This window comes from Sceloporus undulatus, chromosome 1 (genome assembly GCF_019175285.1).
Source record: "Sceloporus undulatus isolate JIND9_A2432 ecotype Alabama chromosome 1, SceUnd_v1.1, whole genome shotgun sequence".
In the NCBI taxonomy this organism is placed as follows: Eukaryota; Metazoa; Chordata; class Lepidosauria; order Squamata; family Phrynosomatidae; genus Sceloporus; species Sceloporus undulatus.
Genome location: NC_056522.1, coordinates 241,571,605 through 241,590,047, shown reverse-complemented (window position 1 = coordinate 241,590,047; position 18,443 = coordinate 241,571,605). Strand labels below are relative to the sequence as shown.

The window sequence follows — 18,443 nt, the reverse complement described above, 5'->3', positions numbered from 1 at the left end:
ATGAAGACCCATAGGGCTCACTGCTCTTTAAGCTCCGTTTTTGGATTCTTTCCTATGGGGAAAGAGGGGAGAGAGAGAGATGGCAGGACAACCCCATAGCCAGGCATCCTCTGCTCCCCCCAGATGAAGACCCATAGGGCTCACTGCTCTTTAAGCTCCGTTTTTGGATTCTTTCCTATGGGGAAAGAGGGGAGAGGGAGAGATGGCAGGACAACCCCATAGCCAAGCATCCTCTGCTCCCCCCCAGATGAAGACCCATAGGGCTCACTGCTCTTTTAAAGCTCCGTTTTTGGATTGATTCCTATGGGGAAGGGAGGTGAGGGATTTCAGTAAGCCGAGGGACTCAGGAGAGGCGAGCTCCATGGCCCAAGCCTCCCTTTTCCCTCTTTCCTGGGGGCAGCGCCTCTCCCGAGCCGTCCAACCACTGAGTGGCGACGTCATCAGAAGACAGCCCACAAAACTTAATACAGCAAACCGTTCTGAGAACGGTTTCAAGAAAAAGGAATCGCAGTGCGGTAAACTGCCGTTCTGATCACGTTCTGATCACGTTTTGATTTCTAATGCGGTAATATCCGTTCCAGGAACGTTTTCATCACGTGATGATATGGAACGTTCTCAGAACGCAGTGCGATTAGTCTCTTTATTGACCATCTTCCACTGCACCAAAGCACTATTTTAGTCTGTTCCTAACATGGATTGGATTCCAGGCAACAAGGTAAAACAATACACTTTGATATTATTACAAGTACATAAAAGGCCTTGAGTCAGAGTCAATTCACATTGGGCTTCACTGTGATCAGTAGCCCCCCATCCATTACACATAAGTCCTCTTAATACATATATGCATGCCCCAGAAGGGTGAGAATCTATTTTAAACTCTTGGGCAGGCTACACACCGCCATATTAGTATGCGACGAGTGTGTACTAGGGTTAGGAAGGGGCGGTGCTTCCACACACCCCTAACCCTAGTACGCGCTCTGCGCACACAAAATGGCAGTGGCCAGAGGCGGCGCAGACGACGCCATCGCTCCGTGCGAGGGCGCTTAATGCGCCCTTTGCGCGGAGCAGGAAGGAGCTCCGTTTCAGAGCTCCTTCCTGGTTTGCGTCGCTGGGCACAGCCTTCAGACGGCTGCGCCCAGCGACGCAAGGGAGAAAGGGGCCAAGCGGCCCCTTTCTACTCCTCCCCACCGCTGAGGGGTGTCCTTGGGGCTTGAAGCCCCAAGGACACCCTTTTCCAGGCTGTGGGGAAGCGGCCTTTTGCCGCTTCCCCACGGCCCAGAAAGCGGAGGATCGGGGCCTGAGAGGCTGCCGTTCTGGCCGCTGAGGCCCCAATACACCGGGGAAAGGGGCGGGTACAGGCCGCCGCTTTTTGGCGGTCTGTAACCCACCTAGAACAGCTTCTAGAACCTGGTGTCCTCCAAATGTGTTGTGGTATAATTCTTAGGAGCCTAGGAGATAATAGTCCATAACATCTGGAGGGTACCAGGCTTGGAGGAGGTTATTCTTGCTGAAGAGTTAATGGAGCAAAGCAGATAAATATTTGATCAAAGAGATAACACTACCACCTCTAGCTGTCACCTCAGTCTTCATGGAGGTCTGAAGCTAAGATCACTGGCATACAGTGTTGTCTGTAAAACTTTTGGCACTCAAAGCAAAAACAGCAAAATGAAAATTTGTTTTCATGTGTGCTTCTCAGTCAACTAGAGTGTATATTGAAAGTGCATCAAATTAAAGGCTGATATAGTCAGCACCTTCAGAATTTTCTCCTAGAGCAGTTGCTCCACATTGATTTCTAGTCAGAAGAAGTCTGTCCAGTATGAACCTCGGTCTTTTCCTATGCCCACAAGGTCAATTGTCTGTGATTCAGACTCTTGGGAGAGCCAGGTTAGTTATTACCTGGGAAATCTCTGTGCTAACTTTGCAACTAGAAACGTGTGAAGCCTATAATTAAAATGCATTAACCAAATTTGCATTACTTGGGAGAAAGCAAATTATTTACTGAATAATTACTGAATGTGCACCCTGATGTTCTCCTTGCAAGGGACTCAGATTAACACATGTGGTTTTCCCCTACCTATTTTGGCCTTGCAAGCACTATATGCGGTGGGTCTGACTGAGAGTAAGGGACCCAATGTCAAGGTCATTCAAACTCACTGAAAGAGCTTCACAGTTAAGTGGAGACTTGCATTTCCAGTAATGAGTGGTGTGCTAATGAATACAATGCACTGGATCTCATAAATATCTGTGGTTCTACTTCTCTGCGTTTTTTTGGATTTTTTTATCCACAGCAATTGATTTGTAGGGATCAAAGCTGAATGGATTTGTAGGGTTTCCAGACTGAAAGCTGGAGAGGACTCCTGTATCCTTAATGGTTGTGTAAAAGAGGAACATGAGCAGGTTTTGCTTGAATCATAAAGTTGGAAGAGATTGCAGGGGCCTTCTAGTCCACCCTACTGCCTTACAGAAGTACACAAATAAAGCACTCTTGACAGATGCCCATGCAACCTTTGTTTAAAGACCTCTAGAAAAGGAGAGTCCACCACCCTTCAGACAGTCAGTTCCTCTGTCAAACAGCTCTTACAGTAAAGATGTCCTTCCTAATGGTGGGATCTCTTTTCCTGTGATTTGAATCTGTTGGTTCATGTTCTAGTCTATGCAGCAGGGAAATGCAAGTTCTGTCTTCTACATGGTATCATTTCATGTTGAATGTCATGTCAACTTTTGGTCTTCTTTTCTCCAAGCTACATGTACTCAGCTCCCTAAGTTATTCCTAATAGGGGTTGATTTAGGACCTTTGACATCTTGGTCACCCTCCTTTAGACAAGTTCCAGCTTGTCAATATCCTTCTTGAACTGTGGTGCCCAGAACAGCACACAGTATTCCAGGTGAGGTCTGACCAAAGCAGAATAGAATGGGACTGCTAGCATCCTTGATATGGACATTATATTCCTCTTGATACAGTCCAGAATTGAATTGGTTGGTCTTGCATCCATGTAACAAACAACACCTACTGAAATTCCCTCTTTTCCCTCTGGCAACCCTAAATGCATGGGAACATGAGCCAGTGTGGTGTAGTGACTTGAGCACTGGACTCTGAATGTGGAGACCAGGGTTTGAATAGCTTAGCCATGGAAACCCACTGATTACTCTCTCAGCCCCAGAAGAAAGGAAAGGCAAACCCCCTCTGAATAATAAACCTTTCCAAGAAAAACCCATGATGGGGTCACTATAAGTCATAAAAGACTTGAAGGCACACAATAACAACAACAGAATTAAGTTCTGGTTATTCTTCATGCATCTCTCTGTTTTGGAATTATATGATTCATCTTGCATTAGGTCTTCAAAATATGTCAATGAGTTTTACTGTGCTCAGCTGTAACAAATATTTACAAAACTGAAATGATAGTCTTGCACTTACCTTGTTTCCAAGAGTTTCTGCTTCAGATCTTTTGACTAAAATTTTACTGAATCCTGAGTTCTAAAAGAATCCCATTTATTTCTGCTGGCTAAATGACTCCTAGACAACCACTTTTGTGGATTATGATACAGAAAGCTGCTTTCTTGTCTCCCAGAGAGTATTTCAGAATACCTTGAACTGCAAATCTAAAGGGCTCCTCTGTGCCTTAAGAAATCAGTCTTCCAGGATCTCACCTGGTGCCAGAATGAATGTTTGGAGTTTGCTGCAATGTAAACAAAAAATGAGGTGATGATGATGCCAGAGCACAGAAAATGCTAACAGGAAAACAGTCGAGAGAGGTTGATTCCAACTGGTTGCTGCTCAATGATAAGAGGATTGCCCTATGCTGAGTATAATACCCTTTTATTAATGATATATTGGTTTTTCTGCCTTTGGTTTGGCATGGGTGTCATAAAAATGTTTCCAGTTTTAGTGGGAGATATTAGACAAGATGACAGAATCTGTGGAGTGAGGGTAAAAACAAAACAACAGTATAGACTGAGATGCTTACGCAGCAATTTCTTTTAATTCGCCCTCCAACCCCTTTATTTTATTTTATTTTATTTATTTATGCTAAGACTTTTAGTTCTCCTCCGAATGATTCCTAGTATAAGAAATAGAATACCTTTTGTGCACTGGCAGATTTGGACAAAAAGATTTTGATTTGCATGGCAGACAAAGAAACCAACAACAAAATTTAAAACGTTGCACCATGCTAAGGAATATGGCAGTTTAGGAGTCCCTAATGTATTACAAGGCCTGTTGTTTTGTATAGTTGAAGGAATGGATATTGCTTATGGAAATTGAAGGGCATAACTTATGATTTGGTTGGCATGCTTAACTTTGGAATGATAAAGTTTAGACAGCTGTTGAGTTTTAAAAAAATATTTTATCCCCTTTAAGTTTGGTATAAGTATAAGCAAAAATGTTTCCCCAAGGTAATATTAGCTACCACACCACTATACCCCTTGTAAGAAGGAATGGATTAAAATTTGAGATGACTGCTATATGACTTTCTGTTTTGAACAAGATAGCTAGAAATTTAGATCAAGAGAGATAATAATAAATAATAAATAAAAATTTTATTTATATACCACCCTTCCTGAGATCAGGGCGGTTTACATCATAATAACACACAAATCACAATAAAAACAACAAAAGTCAAATACACATCTAATATAATAAAACAGATAAAACAGAATAAAAGGCACCCGTTTACGTCAGTCCTCCTGCGGAATTACGGAGGAAGGGGAGGCCTACTAGGACTATAATTGGGGGGAAGAAACATGCGGATCTATAAATAGAAATCCTTTCTAAATTGGGCCAGGGAGGTGGCTGAGCGGAGCTCTGTGGGCAGCGTGTTCCAAAGGGCCGGGGCAGCGATGGAAAAAGACTTCCTCGTGGTAGAGGTAAGCCTAGCCCCTGGCACCCTAAGTAATTGCTGCCCAGATGTTCTGAGGGTGCGGGATGGAATGTACGGGGAGAGGCGGTCCTTCAGGTATCCTGGGCCCAAGCCATTTAGGGCTTTATAGGTCATCACCAACACCTTATATTGTGCCCGGAAGCGAATAGGCAGCCAATGCAGATCTTGGAGCACCGGTGTTATGTGGCTGGCCCTGGAAGTACCAGTGACCAGCCTGGCTGCCATATTCTGTACCATTTGTAGCTTCCGGGTTTGGTATAAGGGTTGCCCCATGTAGAGTGCGTTGCAGAAGTCCAATCTCAAGGTTACCAGAGCATGTACAACAGTTTCAAGGTCCCTCTGGGCCAGGTATGGGCGCAGCTGGCGAATAAGCCGAAGCTGATAACAGGTGCTCTTGACCGTCGCATTCACCTGAGCAGTCAGGTGAAGCGACGAGTCAAGAAGCACCCCCAGACTGTGCACGGAGTCCTTCACAGGGAGCGTGACCCCGTTCAGGACAGGTGGAACCACCGCCATTCCTGGACCAGGAGAACCTATCACAAGTACCTCCGTTTTCTCTGGATTCAATTTGAGTCGGTTTTCCCTCATCCAGCCCATTACTGACTCCAGGCACGCCACGAGAGGAGAGACGCCATTCTCGGTCACTGCATCAGTCGGAGACATAGAGAAAATGATTTGGGTGTCATCAGCGTACTGATAACCCCGCGCCCCATGTCTCCGGATGATCTCTCCCAGCAGTTTCATGTAAATGTTAAATAGCATGGGAGACAGAATGGCTCCTTGAGGGACCCCAGTTATAAGGGCCCGCTCATCGGAGAACACGTCTCCCAGCTGCACCATCTGGGACCTCCCAGAGAGGTAGGACCAGAACCACTGGAGCGCAGTACCCCCGATTCCCACCTCTGCCAGGCGCCCCAGAAGGATACCATGGTCTATGGTATCGAAAGCCGCTGAGATGTCCAAGAGCACCAACAGGGACGCGCTTCCCCCGTCGATGCCCAGACGGAGATCATCGACCAAGGCGACCATGGCCATCTCAACCCCGTAACCCGCCCGGAAGCCAGTTTGAAATGAGTCCAGATAATCCGTTTCATCCAAGACCGCCTGAAGCTGGAAGGCAAAAATCTTAATTAGTTTGCTTATATGCAATTTAAGTACAGATTTAATCAAGACAAGAGAAATGAAGCAATAGAGATTAGAGAAAATGTGTTTTATTTAGAGTTGTATAAAGACAATGACCATGTAATTTTAAAAGTGTATAAATGACTTTTGAAACTAGAGACAGAAGATGATTCTGTAAAGGAAGAGATGATAAGCTGGGTCCAAAATTTTGGGCATAATATTGATATGGTTGTACAGGGTGAGGGGGGGAAGATATGGTCCAAAAATAATAAATAATTACTTCGTGTAGTAATGAAAACCTGCATCTTAATTGGTTTGCTTATATGCGACTTAAGAACATGTATCTAACCTCAGATAAACTGTCAAAAATGGTCCAGACTGTTTCATTTTGGAGATCTCAAGATAAGGAGGGCTCCTTTTTGGATATGTGATAGATTTGTAAGAAGGTGAAAAGTTACTGGTCTAAGATTTATATGTTAATCCAAAATAATATAAAAATATAGATTTTGTAACATTACCAGAATGTTTCTGTTGGGCATTGTGGATAAAGAACTGGGTAGTAAATATGGGTTACTTCTTCAATATATGACAACAGTTTGTTCTAACTTGTAAATGGTCAGAAGTGACAGTGGAATCCAAATTAACATGGGTTTTAATGTATAAACCAGTTGAAGAGGCAAAATGTCAGGAATAAACTCTTCCAGAACACAGTCACATAGCCAAAAAAAAAAAAGCCTACGAAGAACTGTGGATGCCAGCTGTGAAAACCTTCAACTTCACAGTTGAAGACTTTTTGAAAGATTAGAAGCCATTTATGAATTGCTGAGCAATATAAAATCTAACAATGTAATAATCTATGGTTATTAGTAATTTTAATAGGATTATTTAGATGGGTTTGCAATGATAGAATAATATTTTTGTCTTTTTCTTTTCATTACAGTTTGGATTAGGGGTTCAGAGCTCTACTATGTATTAGTTGTTTGCCCTCCCCCTTTCTGATTCCTTATCTTTTGATTGTATGTTACATGGCTATAAATTAGATTGTTCATGCTAAAAGAATATTAATAAATCTAAAAAATATTTACAAAATATTCAACATTAAATTTCATATTTAAAAAGTGTTTTAAAGCCACCCTTATTGAGGAACAGTCAAAGGGGCATTCCTAAACCTTTGAGCTTCTTTTGTTTTCCTCATTTCTCAGGAGTTAGTAAATCAAGTAATTTTACCTCAACACAGAGCTCTACTTAGTCTGAATGAATTGAGAATTTGGGGTTTCATTTTAAAATGAATTTTATATGTATTAAGGATAGAGACAGTTTTAAAAATGCATGATTCAAAATAAATGGAAGATTGTTTGTTTGAGGAGGGCAAATTTCTTCTGGATTTCAATAGACTGGATAGTAGGATACTGACTAGCAGTAGCTTAATACATTCTCTAAAGTCATACAAAACAAAATAATTCAAATTTGCACCAATTTTTAATGCTAAAAGAACTCAGCTTTTCTCAGGACAGAATTTTAATTTTTTTTAAGTGCAGCATAAATTATCTAAGATTAGATGATTCTAACTCACTATGCTTTCATTACTTTTGAATATTTTCCAGAATTTACTTCTGTGATAATATAACATAAATAGTACATTGCTAATTTGTAATGTCAGGGTGCAGGCACCATCTCTTTGTCATAGCTATGTGCAGCATCTCAATGAAAGAAATCAATTTTTGGTATCCTTGTTCGATGCCTTCCTGTCGGAAAGCTTACACAGGGAAAGAAAAGTAATTAATCTGTAAAATACTCTGAGTTGAATGTTTTAAACATATCCTAACAGAACAACCATAGTCATAGATGTTGCATACAATCACCTTTTCCCACACCTTGCAGCACCTGAGGACCTCAATGAAAGAAAACAGTAATAAAATGCATATCACCTTATTTGTGTATGAGAAGTCCCAGACCAACCTGTAACCTCCAAGAGCTTCTGGCAGAGTTTTCACACATTAAAAAAATATATTTTCAGAGGGAAGATAAGTTAGAATGTTACACCAATAAAATCCAGGCTGCTGATGGACATCAAGACTTCTTCCCTTGTCAAATTAATGGGGACCAATGGCAGAGCTGACACTGTGGGCATACATCACAAGAAGGAACAGCGAGGAATGAGTACAAGGCATTTCTTTCTATTTAGTAATTTATCAAGGGAAGTGGCACATTAATAAACAGATCTCCCTTGAGGTGTGGGAGTAACAGAGACAAATATGACTGTCAAAACCAGCCTGCTTCCTCCTTTCAGTAAAATGAGAGATTGGACACAGAGACATCTCTGTGTGATATGTGTGCATGTGTCACACATCTTGAAGTTCTAATCAGAGTCAAAACTCTTTGGTACAAAATATTGCACAGTTCCTCATTAGCCAAAATATTCTTATGCAGGGATACATTCATAGACAGAGACATTTGTTTTTAAAGCAGATCGTTTTTAAAGAACATGGGGTGTTCTTTGGCTTTTATATTTGATACATGTGGCACTCCTTTGCTGTTGTTTTGTGCATTAAAGTAACCTCTGACTTATGGCAACACTATCATATGGTTTCTTGGCAAGATTTAATCAGAAGTTTCCTATTTCCTTCCTCTAAGGCTGAGAAAGTGTGACCTACCCAAAATCACACAATGGGTTTCTGTGACTGAGTGTGGATTTGAATCCTAATTTCCAGGACTCCTTGTCTAATACTCAGACCACTGCACCAACCTGGGCTTTAGTGATACTCCTAATGAGCTGTTTATACATATGTGTGTCACAGGCTATATAAAGGTTCTTCTTGAGCTAATGATCAAAAGAGGTTCTGTATTTATTCTGTCATTTCTGACATTGCAGACATTTAACTAAAAGAGAAAAAAATGATGGAAGAAGTGGTGGGGAAATGGAAGAGTTGCAAGTGAAAGAGGATATGTGGATTTGGTGCAAAATACAGTTTTATATAAAAAAACATTTTGCTCCTGCCCCCCCCTCCCCAGTGGGATTGTTGTTGTTATTGGTTGTTTTGGGGGAGGGTGGTTGCACAAATAAAACTTGCACCAAAAAAGTGCCAAAATATGAAAAATTATTTTAAAATTTAAAAAAAACTTTCATAATATTTCCCAGTGGGGGGAGGGGGCTGGAAATTCCTCTTATGTGTGAAAATGAAATGGAATACAATTTACATCCGTAGTTGAATACAGTGTGCCCGGGCCATATGCTGAAAGCCACATGCCAGAAAAGGCAATGGCATGCATGCCTAGGCTTGCCATATCCCGCCTGGGGGCGGGACTTTCCCGGTTTGGGGCGGGTCCGCACGGTCCCGCCCAAGTTTGGCCCCACCCCCGGGACACACATCCCCAGCGAGGCCCTGGAGGCTGGGGCTTGGGAGAAGCTGTCCCCAGGCCCCTTTGGAGGCCTTGAAAGCGGCTCCGCGATCGCAGAGCATTCCTCCAAGGCCTCTGGGGCTTGGGAGAAGCTGCCACCAGGCCCCAATGGAGGCCCTGGAAGCGGCTCTGCAGTCGGAGCTCCGGCCGCGGGGTCCTCCAAGGCCTCTGCAAGGCCAAGGAGGAGGCCGCTTGTCACCGCGGCGATCGCCGCGATGACAGGCGGCCCCCACGCGCCTTCCCGGCCTGGGAGCAGGCTGAGGCTTCCTCCCAAGCCGGGAAGGAGAAGGAGGACAAGGTTCAAAAAGGTCCTACATTTTTGAACCTTGTCCTACATTTGTCCTGGTTTGGAGGTCCTCAGCTATGGCAACCCTGTGCATGCCCATGGTGTGTGCACCACACCACAGGCATAAACCCCATTGCTTTCAGTAGGGCTCCAGCATACGCAGTATTTTCCTTATGCCGGGGGAGGTCTGGAATGGATCCCCCACATAAGGGAAAGATGCACTGTACTTTCCATAACAATTTATTAAACACCTTTTCTTGCTCTGCACACACAGACACTCCACTAGAAATGGCCAGAGCTCAGAAAAGCTTGGAAAACAGTGGCCATGTTAATTAGGGAGATCTGGATGTCATAGTCTCCAAAAGTGCCATGTCCAAATGCTGCATTAAGTTATGTGTCATTTTACAACACCAGGCAAACTTAGACAAATTAGAGATCAGTTTTTGACTAACTAATTCAGTGAATACATTTTCAAACATTTGCTAGCTTCTCTGAGTCTTTTGCAGACTGATTTTTACATAAAAGTCTCTCCTTTTTTAAAGTGCAGTAGTGGGGAAAGTCTATTGTCTTTCTCTACTTATAACAAACTAAGGGGATCCCATTCTGAAGGTGAAAATGTAGTCAAGTCTCTCTTCCTTGGGGGAAAAATGGTAAACAGATTACCAGTTTAGCTAGACAGAACATTTTCTTTAACCAGCAAAGCAAATAACCCAACTATTAATTAAATACCAAACTCTTATGAAGTCAACTGAGAGGGACAGACCCCAAATGAAGGGCTTATAGTACCTACCATCTATTACTTTGTTTATTCTCTAAATAGGAAATTTCTTGGAGGAATGCTAAGCATCCCCTTTCAAGGATGGTGGATTTGCACATGCCTGCCAAAACCAAAGAGTATTGCCTGCCTGCTGAATGAATGACTTCTACCAGCCGTAAACTTTGCAAATGTTGAGTTCATCCCTCACAATCAGACATTGAGCCTTTGATGGTGCAATATTTTTTTTTCCTTTAGAGCCTTAGTTTGTTGATTGGTTGTTTACCTATAGCCCATACCCTTGGCATTAAATGTACATTTAGCTTAGCTAAAGATGAGCAAGAAGTTGCTAGAGTGGAAGGCAGGCATTCCCATTGTTAGGGAAGACACCTCAATGGATTTGTTGTGGGGATGGAAGAGATGGTCTTCTTGGCTGCTGTTTCCCAAAACAGCAATAAATGAACAAAAACTGCAACTGGGAGTGACTGAGCATCACTTTTACATTCAGAAAAATGGTGCCGTGTGGCCATAAGGATTGAGAGGAGCTCAAAGTCTGTTAGGTGTGGTCTTCCAACACTCTGGGGTTACTCTCCCTTGCACTGTGGCAGAGAGAAGCTGCCTTGGATATGCCCCTTGTAGTTGAGTTTAAAAAGAGGTCATCTGCACTTTTGTCTTCTCTTTCCTTCATCCTACTCCTGTTGGTGGGGTATGCTGGTTTAACTCCAGTGTAGGTTCTTTCAGATATGTTGTAGAAGGGGATATCTTGTCTTTGCCCTGGGTATAGAAGGGCAAAGGGAGAGTCCCAAGCACAGGTCCACTCATTCTCCAGCTGCTGAGTACCAGCAGTAGTGTGCCCAGGCACTATCCAGCTACCCATGTACATCTGGGAAGGAAGAAGCAGGCTTTGTCCTTGTGAAGAAGAGGGACAAATTCTTGTTCCCCAACAATGCAAAAGCAGTCGGAAGGCACATGGCCTAACCCCCAAAGTCAGTCAGTAGCTGGGGCGTGGCAGAGGAGAAGCAGTGGCCATCACACCTGAACACTAGTACACAAGTGATTATTTTTGTTCTGCCAGCAGTCCTGTTGGATCTTGGCCTATAAGTGCCATCATCTCAAACATGAAAGGGAGCAAGGCTTATTCAACATATTATCATTTCTGAGCAAACATATGTAGAATTGCTCTGTAAATGTTTTTAATTTCATTTTTATTATTTTAAAAAAATACAAATGCTGTCTCTGTTGCCTCCTTCTTTCGATAGAACCATGACATTTTTCTGTATTTCCTTTCCATACAGTATCAAGATTCTCCAGCCCAAGAGTGACTCCAAGATTAAGCCGGAAGCGAGCGCTTTCTATATCTCCCCTTTCTGATGCCAGCATTGACCTCCAGACAATGATTCGAACCTCACCAAATTCCTTGGTAGCTTATATAAATAACTCCAGAAGCAGTTCTGCAGCTAGTGGTTCTTATGGACATTTATCTGCTGGAGCAATAAGGTAAGAACAGAGGCAGTATTTCATGCTGAAATCTTCAGCCCACTTTTTTTCTACCATAACTTTTCTGAAATCACTGAGACAGATCAGTTCAGGACTGGCCCTGCCATTTGGCACAGTAAGCTGAATATTTCATGTGGCAGATAACAAAGCAGCAACAGCCTCCTGGACATTAATTCCAAGCGCCATCATCATCATTCCCCACTTGGTAAGGACAGTGCTCTGTGTCCCATGTAGGCTCCTATATCTGAAACTAGCCCTCATATTAGGTGAGAGACATGGTCCAACTGACAAATAAACATCAAGTGACATTCCAGTGCACTTCTTCTCTACATAGTACAGAGTGGAAAGGTGCATTTTATACTTTGCTTTGAGCAAAATATCTCAACCTGGACCAGGTTAGGTGGTTTAATGGTTAACATCTTCATTGAGAGATATTTTCTTGGCAACCATACTTGACTTGTTAAAAACCAACATTAATGGAAGAGAATCTCTGAAGGAAGAAATGAAAATTGGTTTCATTTCTGTAGTGGAAGTGTACTTTACACAATTACAGAAATTAAAGCAATTTCTTGATTTCATGAGTGTATCTTAGATTTAGCATGTAAGAGTTCTCCATACACACACATGCACATAACTGAAAGTGATTGTGATTTGACAGCAGATAGCTTATTCTGGATTTTTCCATGATTGTGTTTAACTGCTTTTTTAAAAAAAAAACATATTGTACCAAAAAAGATATGCAGTAAGGTTAGATTGTACAGTAAGGTAGTGCAGTGGGGTTGGATTGTCAGGATTTCCAACCTGTGAAGATGTGAAGTAATAAGTGCTATAGGTATCATCATCCCAGGAAATATGAGTGATGATTTTGTTGTTAACTGCCCTTGAATCGGCCGTGACTCATGAGACATCTTCGAGACACTCTATCCTCCACTGCTCTGCTCAGATCCTATGGTTTCAGGTCCACCTCACTGATTGAGTCTACTTATCTGGTGTGCAGTCTTCCTCTCTTTCTACTGCTCTCCACCTTTCCTAGCATGATCATCTTTTCCAGTGAGTCATGCCTTCTCATGATATGGCCAAAGTACAACAGCCTCAGTTTCCAGGGAGAGTGCAGGTTTAATTTGTTCAAGTCCAATTTAATGGTCTTTTTTTGTCTGTCCATGGCATGCTCAGCACTCTTCTCCAGCACTTATATAATTATTGAAAGATTCTAACCCTTTCCCTAATGTTTCCTAGAGATTCTGATATCTATCAAGCTGGTTTTTAATCTTTATTTAGCAACCAACTCCACCTATATTTACATGGGGCTACCTTTCCTAAAGATGTTGCAGAAGGATGTAGCAGAAGCCTAACCAATACAAAACTCTAAAGATAAGGAGAGAATATTTTACATACTGCATATCTGTTAGGCTTGAATTTTGATCCCCAACGGCAGTCCATGAACGGTTAGTTTTGGCTTTATCTGGGCTGCAGAGGTACCCATGAGTAATTTATTCTCTACATAGAGAAGGGTCACGTCTAGCAACCTTGATGAGCCTCATAAGATTCTAACCCTTTCTCCAATGTTTCCTAGAGCTTCTGATATCTAGCAAGCTGGTTTTGTTGTTGGAAACAACAAAAAGAGAAAAATAGTAGGAAACTGTAGTGTAAAGTCCTCCTGGGAAAATATTCTTTGGTGTTCTAATTTATATAAGGCAATTGGTTTCTGAAGTTTTAAAAACCATCCCTTGCTCCTTTGTTGTGATTCTTGGGGCAATGGCTCTTGAACCCTTCTCAACAAGAAGCGAAGAAACCCAGGCATCTTTTCTTTATTTAGACTCCTTTCATGAGCAGGCTGTCCTGCCCAGAACCAGCTATTCTTCTCAAAAGGCATGACCCTTTCTCCCTGTGATGTTTCTTTCCCCTTCCAGTCCTGCATTCACCTTTCCTCATCCAATCAACCCAGTTGCCTACCAACAGATTCTGAATCAGCAAAGAGGCCTGAGCTCAGCATTTGGGCATACACCTCCCTTCATCCAGCCATCTCCAACGTTCCCTTCCCGGCAGCATGTGGCCGTCATCTCTGTCAATTCCAGTCCTGCTCAGATCAGCAACAGCAGCAATTGCATAGCTGATTCAAATCAGGTAAGATCTATCCTGGCTTCTGGAAAGATTTTAATTGGGGCTACTAAAAATTTCCTCACAAAAAGCTAGTGTGTCCTTTTAATCCAGGAGTGCACCACTGTGGTAGGTCCAAGGGGGACAGTTTTATGTCCAGGACACCCTGGGGTCTCAGACGACCAAAAATTAAAAAATTAAAAGCAGAAGTCCACTCTTGGTTTCGAAAGACAAGTGCTTAGTTGTAAATAAACCACAATCCACAAATTCTTTTTAATAAGAAAAGTATCTATTTTTTTATATTATTGGCATCATATTAGTGAGATATGCTGGCATAATACTGGTGTATGTCTTTTTTGGTTGTTGCAGAAGGGGAATTGACTACCTCCATCACTCTAAAGCTCCCAACACCCCTTAAAACTGATTCATCTGATGCTTCCTTTGTAGCAGGTGGTAGTGGAGAAGTATATGGCTATATTCCTATAGCCAAATGCACTTCTAGGGCCTTCCAGTGAGTCCTCCAGAAATTCTGGAGGAGGACGTTATCACCGTGCATCTGGCTACAGGCCCATAGCCAATTGGTCCTGCGGGAAGGGAGAAGGGGAAAGGATATAGTTGCCTTTGGGCAGAGCTGAAGTTAAATACCCCCATCCAGGATGTCAGCGTATATTAATGAAAACTAAGAAGATATCCTTCCACCTAAAGCTCCTGCTGATATGTGAAACAGTATTTCAGTTTGATATATAAGGTACTGCACATGAACACTAACAGAATGAAAAAGATATGAAGGAAAAAGATTTTTTTAATTAATTTTTGTGTATTCAGTTTGAGGAATACAATGGTGGTTGATTTCTTATGCTTTTTAAATACCAATGGTGGATGCATCCTATTTAATAGGTGAATTGTCTGTCTTTGAGGAAAAGGGTGGCCCAGGAAGCCTGGAGGGGCTAAGGGCTGCAGAAACAACTGTGGGATCCATATGAAGCCCAGGACAATTCTTAGACCAACCCTGCTTTAATCTTTTTAGTTGTGTATTAATTTCACTGTAAGGACTCACTGCAAGACTGGACATTTGTCTTCCACGTACAGAATGCTATACCCACTAGTCTTCAAGAGTAAATTGTTTTCCTTCAAGTGCTCTGTTCTATGACAGGACCAGGCCATTTTTAATCTGTGTTTCAAGGGTCATGTTTGCCCTGTAACCTCCACCCCACCCTTGATTCAGTGAGAGCTGTTGGTATCTGGCAAAGCTTTTCATGCACAGATTATCAAACACTGTGTTGTCACAAGGGTAATTTCATGTGTATACAGTCCTCCCTCCATTCTCATGGACTTGGGATCTGCACCCCCTGATTATTGTCATTTTTGCAGAAGGGGATCCCCCACGAAAAAGGAGGGGCACATGTACTTGGTGTGAGAACATATGAGGCAGCATTCACTGACAGAATCTTCCAATTTGCTTTTGCAAACAGAGAGTATCTCTTTGAAATGGCACATTTACACCCACCATGCCAATTCATGAGACACCATGAGTTCAGAATGCCAGTTTGAGTGCCATGTGCTGGATGGGGAATTCCACAGGGCTGATTGAACCAGCATTTCTGTATGAAGAGCCTTGGAACAGAGAAGCAAAATCATTCATCATCAGTGATCCCCTGCCCTAGGCAGAAATGTAACTTGCTATCCTGCACATAATTCCTTGTTTTATTTTGGTTTTAGTTTTATATTGAACAGAATTATATCTAATTTTATAATTTTACATCAAACAGAAGAACAAACAAAACCAGAAGTAAACATTTGGGCTGAAATATTTTGCACAGATATTTCAATATATTTCAGCAATGAAGATCTCAGTTAAAAACTATGAGCAGAGAATTTGCTTTGTAGGTTTTTTTTTAAAAAAATGGCAAAGAACATTAACAGAAAATCTCTGTACATTCATCAGACTGGTTCAGTCAAATCTTCCTCCCCATTCTGATATGACTGGTTGCCACATACATATGCCTGCTGTAAATACTGCTAGAGGAGGATTGTAGCTGTGTTCAGTTTAGGAATTGTATCATTTCCAAGGAGCACCCAAAAACTTCCCTAAAATCATAAATCATCACAAAATCATAAAATTGTAAGTATCTGAACATGCTGCAAGGACCAACTAGACCAGCCAATGTCATGCAGTGATATGCAACCTTTATTTAAAGACCTCTAGAATCAGGAGTCCACCACTTCCAAGTCAGTCTGTTGCTCTGTTAAGCAGTTCTTGCATTAAAGTTCTTCCCAATATTTAGGTGGAATCTCTTTTCTTGTAATCTTTTCTTACAGTATTGCTGCAGTAATTCTCACTGTGTTCTCAATTCCTGTTAGCTTAAGCTACTTTTGATAGATTGCTCACAGGGCTGGCAGAGTAAGGCAGCCACGTCACCCTGATTTTGAATTATAGATAAAATAATCAATAATTTTGAGTGCTAATTGTCAAAAATTTAGTTTATTGGCTTCCTATGTTGATTATTGTGGAAGGAGGAAAGTGCTTGTGGGATTTCTTGTCTCATGTGCCAAAATAACTTGCCCAGGTTTGTTTGTTTTTTTGAGGGGGGGGGGTGCACCAAGACTGAGGTGAGTGAGGTGGTGTCATTTGTAGCAAAATGTCTGGTGCCAGCCCTCATGGCTGAATTTTCTATATCATGTCAGGGATGGGCAACTCCTCCAAATGTTGTTGGACAGCAGCTCTCATCATTTTCCCCTGGGCTAGAGGCCATGTGGCTGGCTAGGGTTGATGGAGACCATACTTGCTCATCCCTTTTGTAAGTTATGGTTATGCTACATTTGCTTGTAAACATTGATGTGACCTCTTCACTCCCTACCACCTCATTTTTCTTTCCTTAGAGCAAGCAGAGCAGTGAGTCAGCTGTTAGCAGTACTGTCAATCCAGTAATTAATAAACGCAGTAAAGTCAAGACTGAAATGGAGACTCTACCACCAGCTTCCCCACCTACTCAGGTAACTGCTTGATACTTGTCTTTATTCAGCATCTCAGCTTGTGACCTCCAGAACATTACTGTCAACAACTAATATTAATTCCTCTTTAACTATAAGTAGCAAGACAGCACACTGAGTGCAATAGTTTTTGTTGCTTTAAGAATGTGGAAAGCCACAGTTTTGTTTGTTTGTTTGTTTGCTTGCTTGTTTTAATTTATATCCCATCTTTCTCCCAACATGAGATCCAAGGTGGCGTACAATGTTTTAAAGCACAATACAATTTTTAAAAAATTGTTGATGCACAAGTTAAACTACATTTCTATTTAAAAACAACTCAAAAAACAGTATTAAAAGATACTTAAAGACATAATAAAATAAAAAAACTACATCCTCCATTATCTGCTACATAAGCTAAAAACTGAATGCTTCCTTAAATAAAAAGGTCTGCATCTTCTGTTGGAAAGACAACAGGGAAGGGGCCGACTGCACCTCCCCTAGAAAGTTCCATAATTTTGGGAGCAGCAACTGAAAAGGTCTCTTTTGTGTCTTCTCCAGATGGTTGTGGGACCAAGAGAAAGCTTTCCCTGGCAGATCTTAGAGCATGCAGGCTCATATAGGAAGATGCAGTTTCTCAAATAGTCTAAAACCAAGCATGTAGGTCTTTAAAGGTCATAGCCAGCTCTTTGAATTCTGCCCAGTAATGGATTAGCAGTCAGTAGAGTTGTTTTAGCAAGGGGGTTATATGGTCCCTATAACCTGTCCCAGTTAGCTACCTGGCTGAAGCATTTTGGATCTGTTGGAGTTTCTGAACAGTTTCCAAATGCAGCCCCATGTAGAGTGCATTGCTGTAATCCAAAAAGGATTAATCAAGTCATGTATCACTATAGCCAGATGATAGATCTGGTGTTTGTGCAAATGCACTCCTGGCCACCACTGAAACATGGACAGCCAGAATTAGATATTTATTTTATTTTATTTTATTTCTATCCTGCTTTTCTCCCAAAAAGGGACCCAAGGCAGCTCACAATATAAAACACATTAAAACAACATGTTTAAAAACAATTAAAATAACCTAGTTAAAACACTAGAAGGTTAACATTTAAAACATACAAAAGTTAAAAACATAATCTAAACCAACCAACCAACCCCCAAAATAAAAACGGGCTTGCATGATTTTAAAAAGCTTGCTTAAATAATAATAATAAAAATTTTATTTGTATACCGCCCTTCCTGTGATCAGCACAGCAAATCAAAACAATACAATACGTTAACACAGCAGATCAGAACAATTACAACAACAGTACAAATACAATAAAACTGTTAAAACCAATATTAAAACCCCGTCAACCAGCTACCACTGCTGTCAGAGGGGGGAAGACTAGCTGGAACTTGTGTCGGGGAATGCTAGTCGGAACAGGAAGGTTTTTAATTCTTT

At 41.7% G+C, this 18,443-nt stretch overlaps 1 protein-coding gene across 2 annotated transcripts in view; it reads left to right on the top strand.

Annotated features, from left to right (window-relative positions):
* The window catches only part of GLI2 (GLI family zinc finger 2), a 324,723-nt gene that overhangs the window by 271,103 nt on the left and 35,177 nt on the right, over positions 1 to 18,443 (top strand). For both annotated transcript variants that reach the window (XM_042445196.1, XM_042445197.1), the window contains 3 exons: positions 11,737 to 11,938; positions 13,849 to 14,062; positions 16,916 to 17,029. In XM_042445196.1, coding sequence (XP_042301130.1) covers positions 11,737 to 11,938; positions 13,849 to 14,062; positions 16,916 to 17,029 — 530 coding nt within the window. The remainder of the gene's footprint in view (positions 1 to 11,736; positions 11,939 to 13,848; positions 14,063 to 16,915; positions 17,030 to 18,443) is intronic.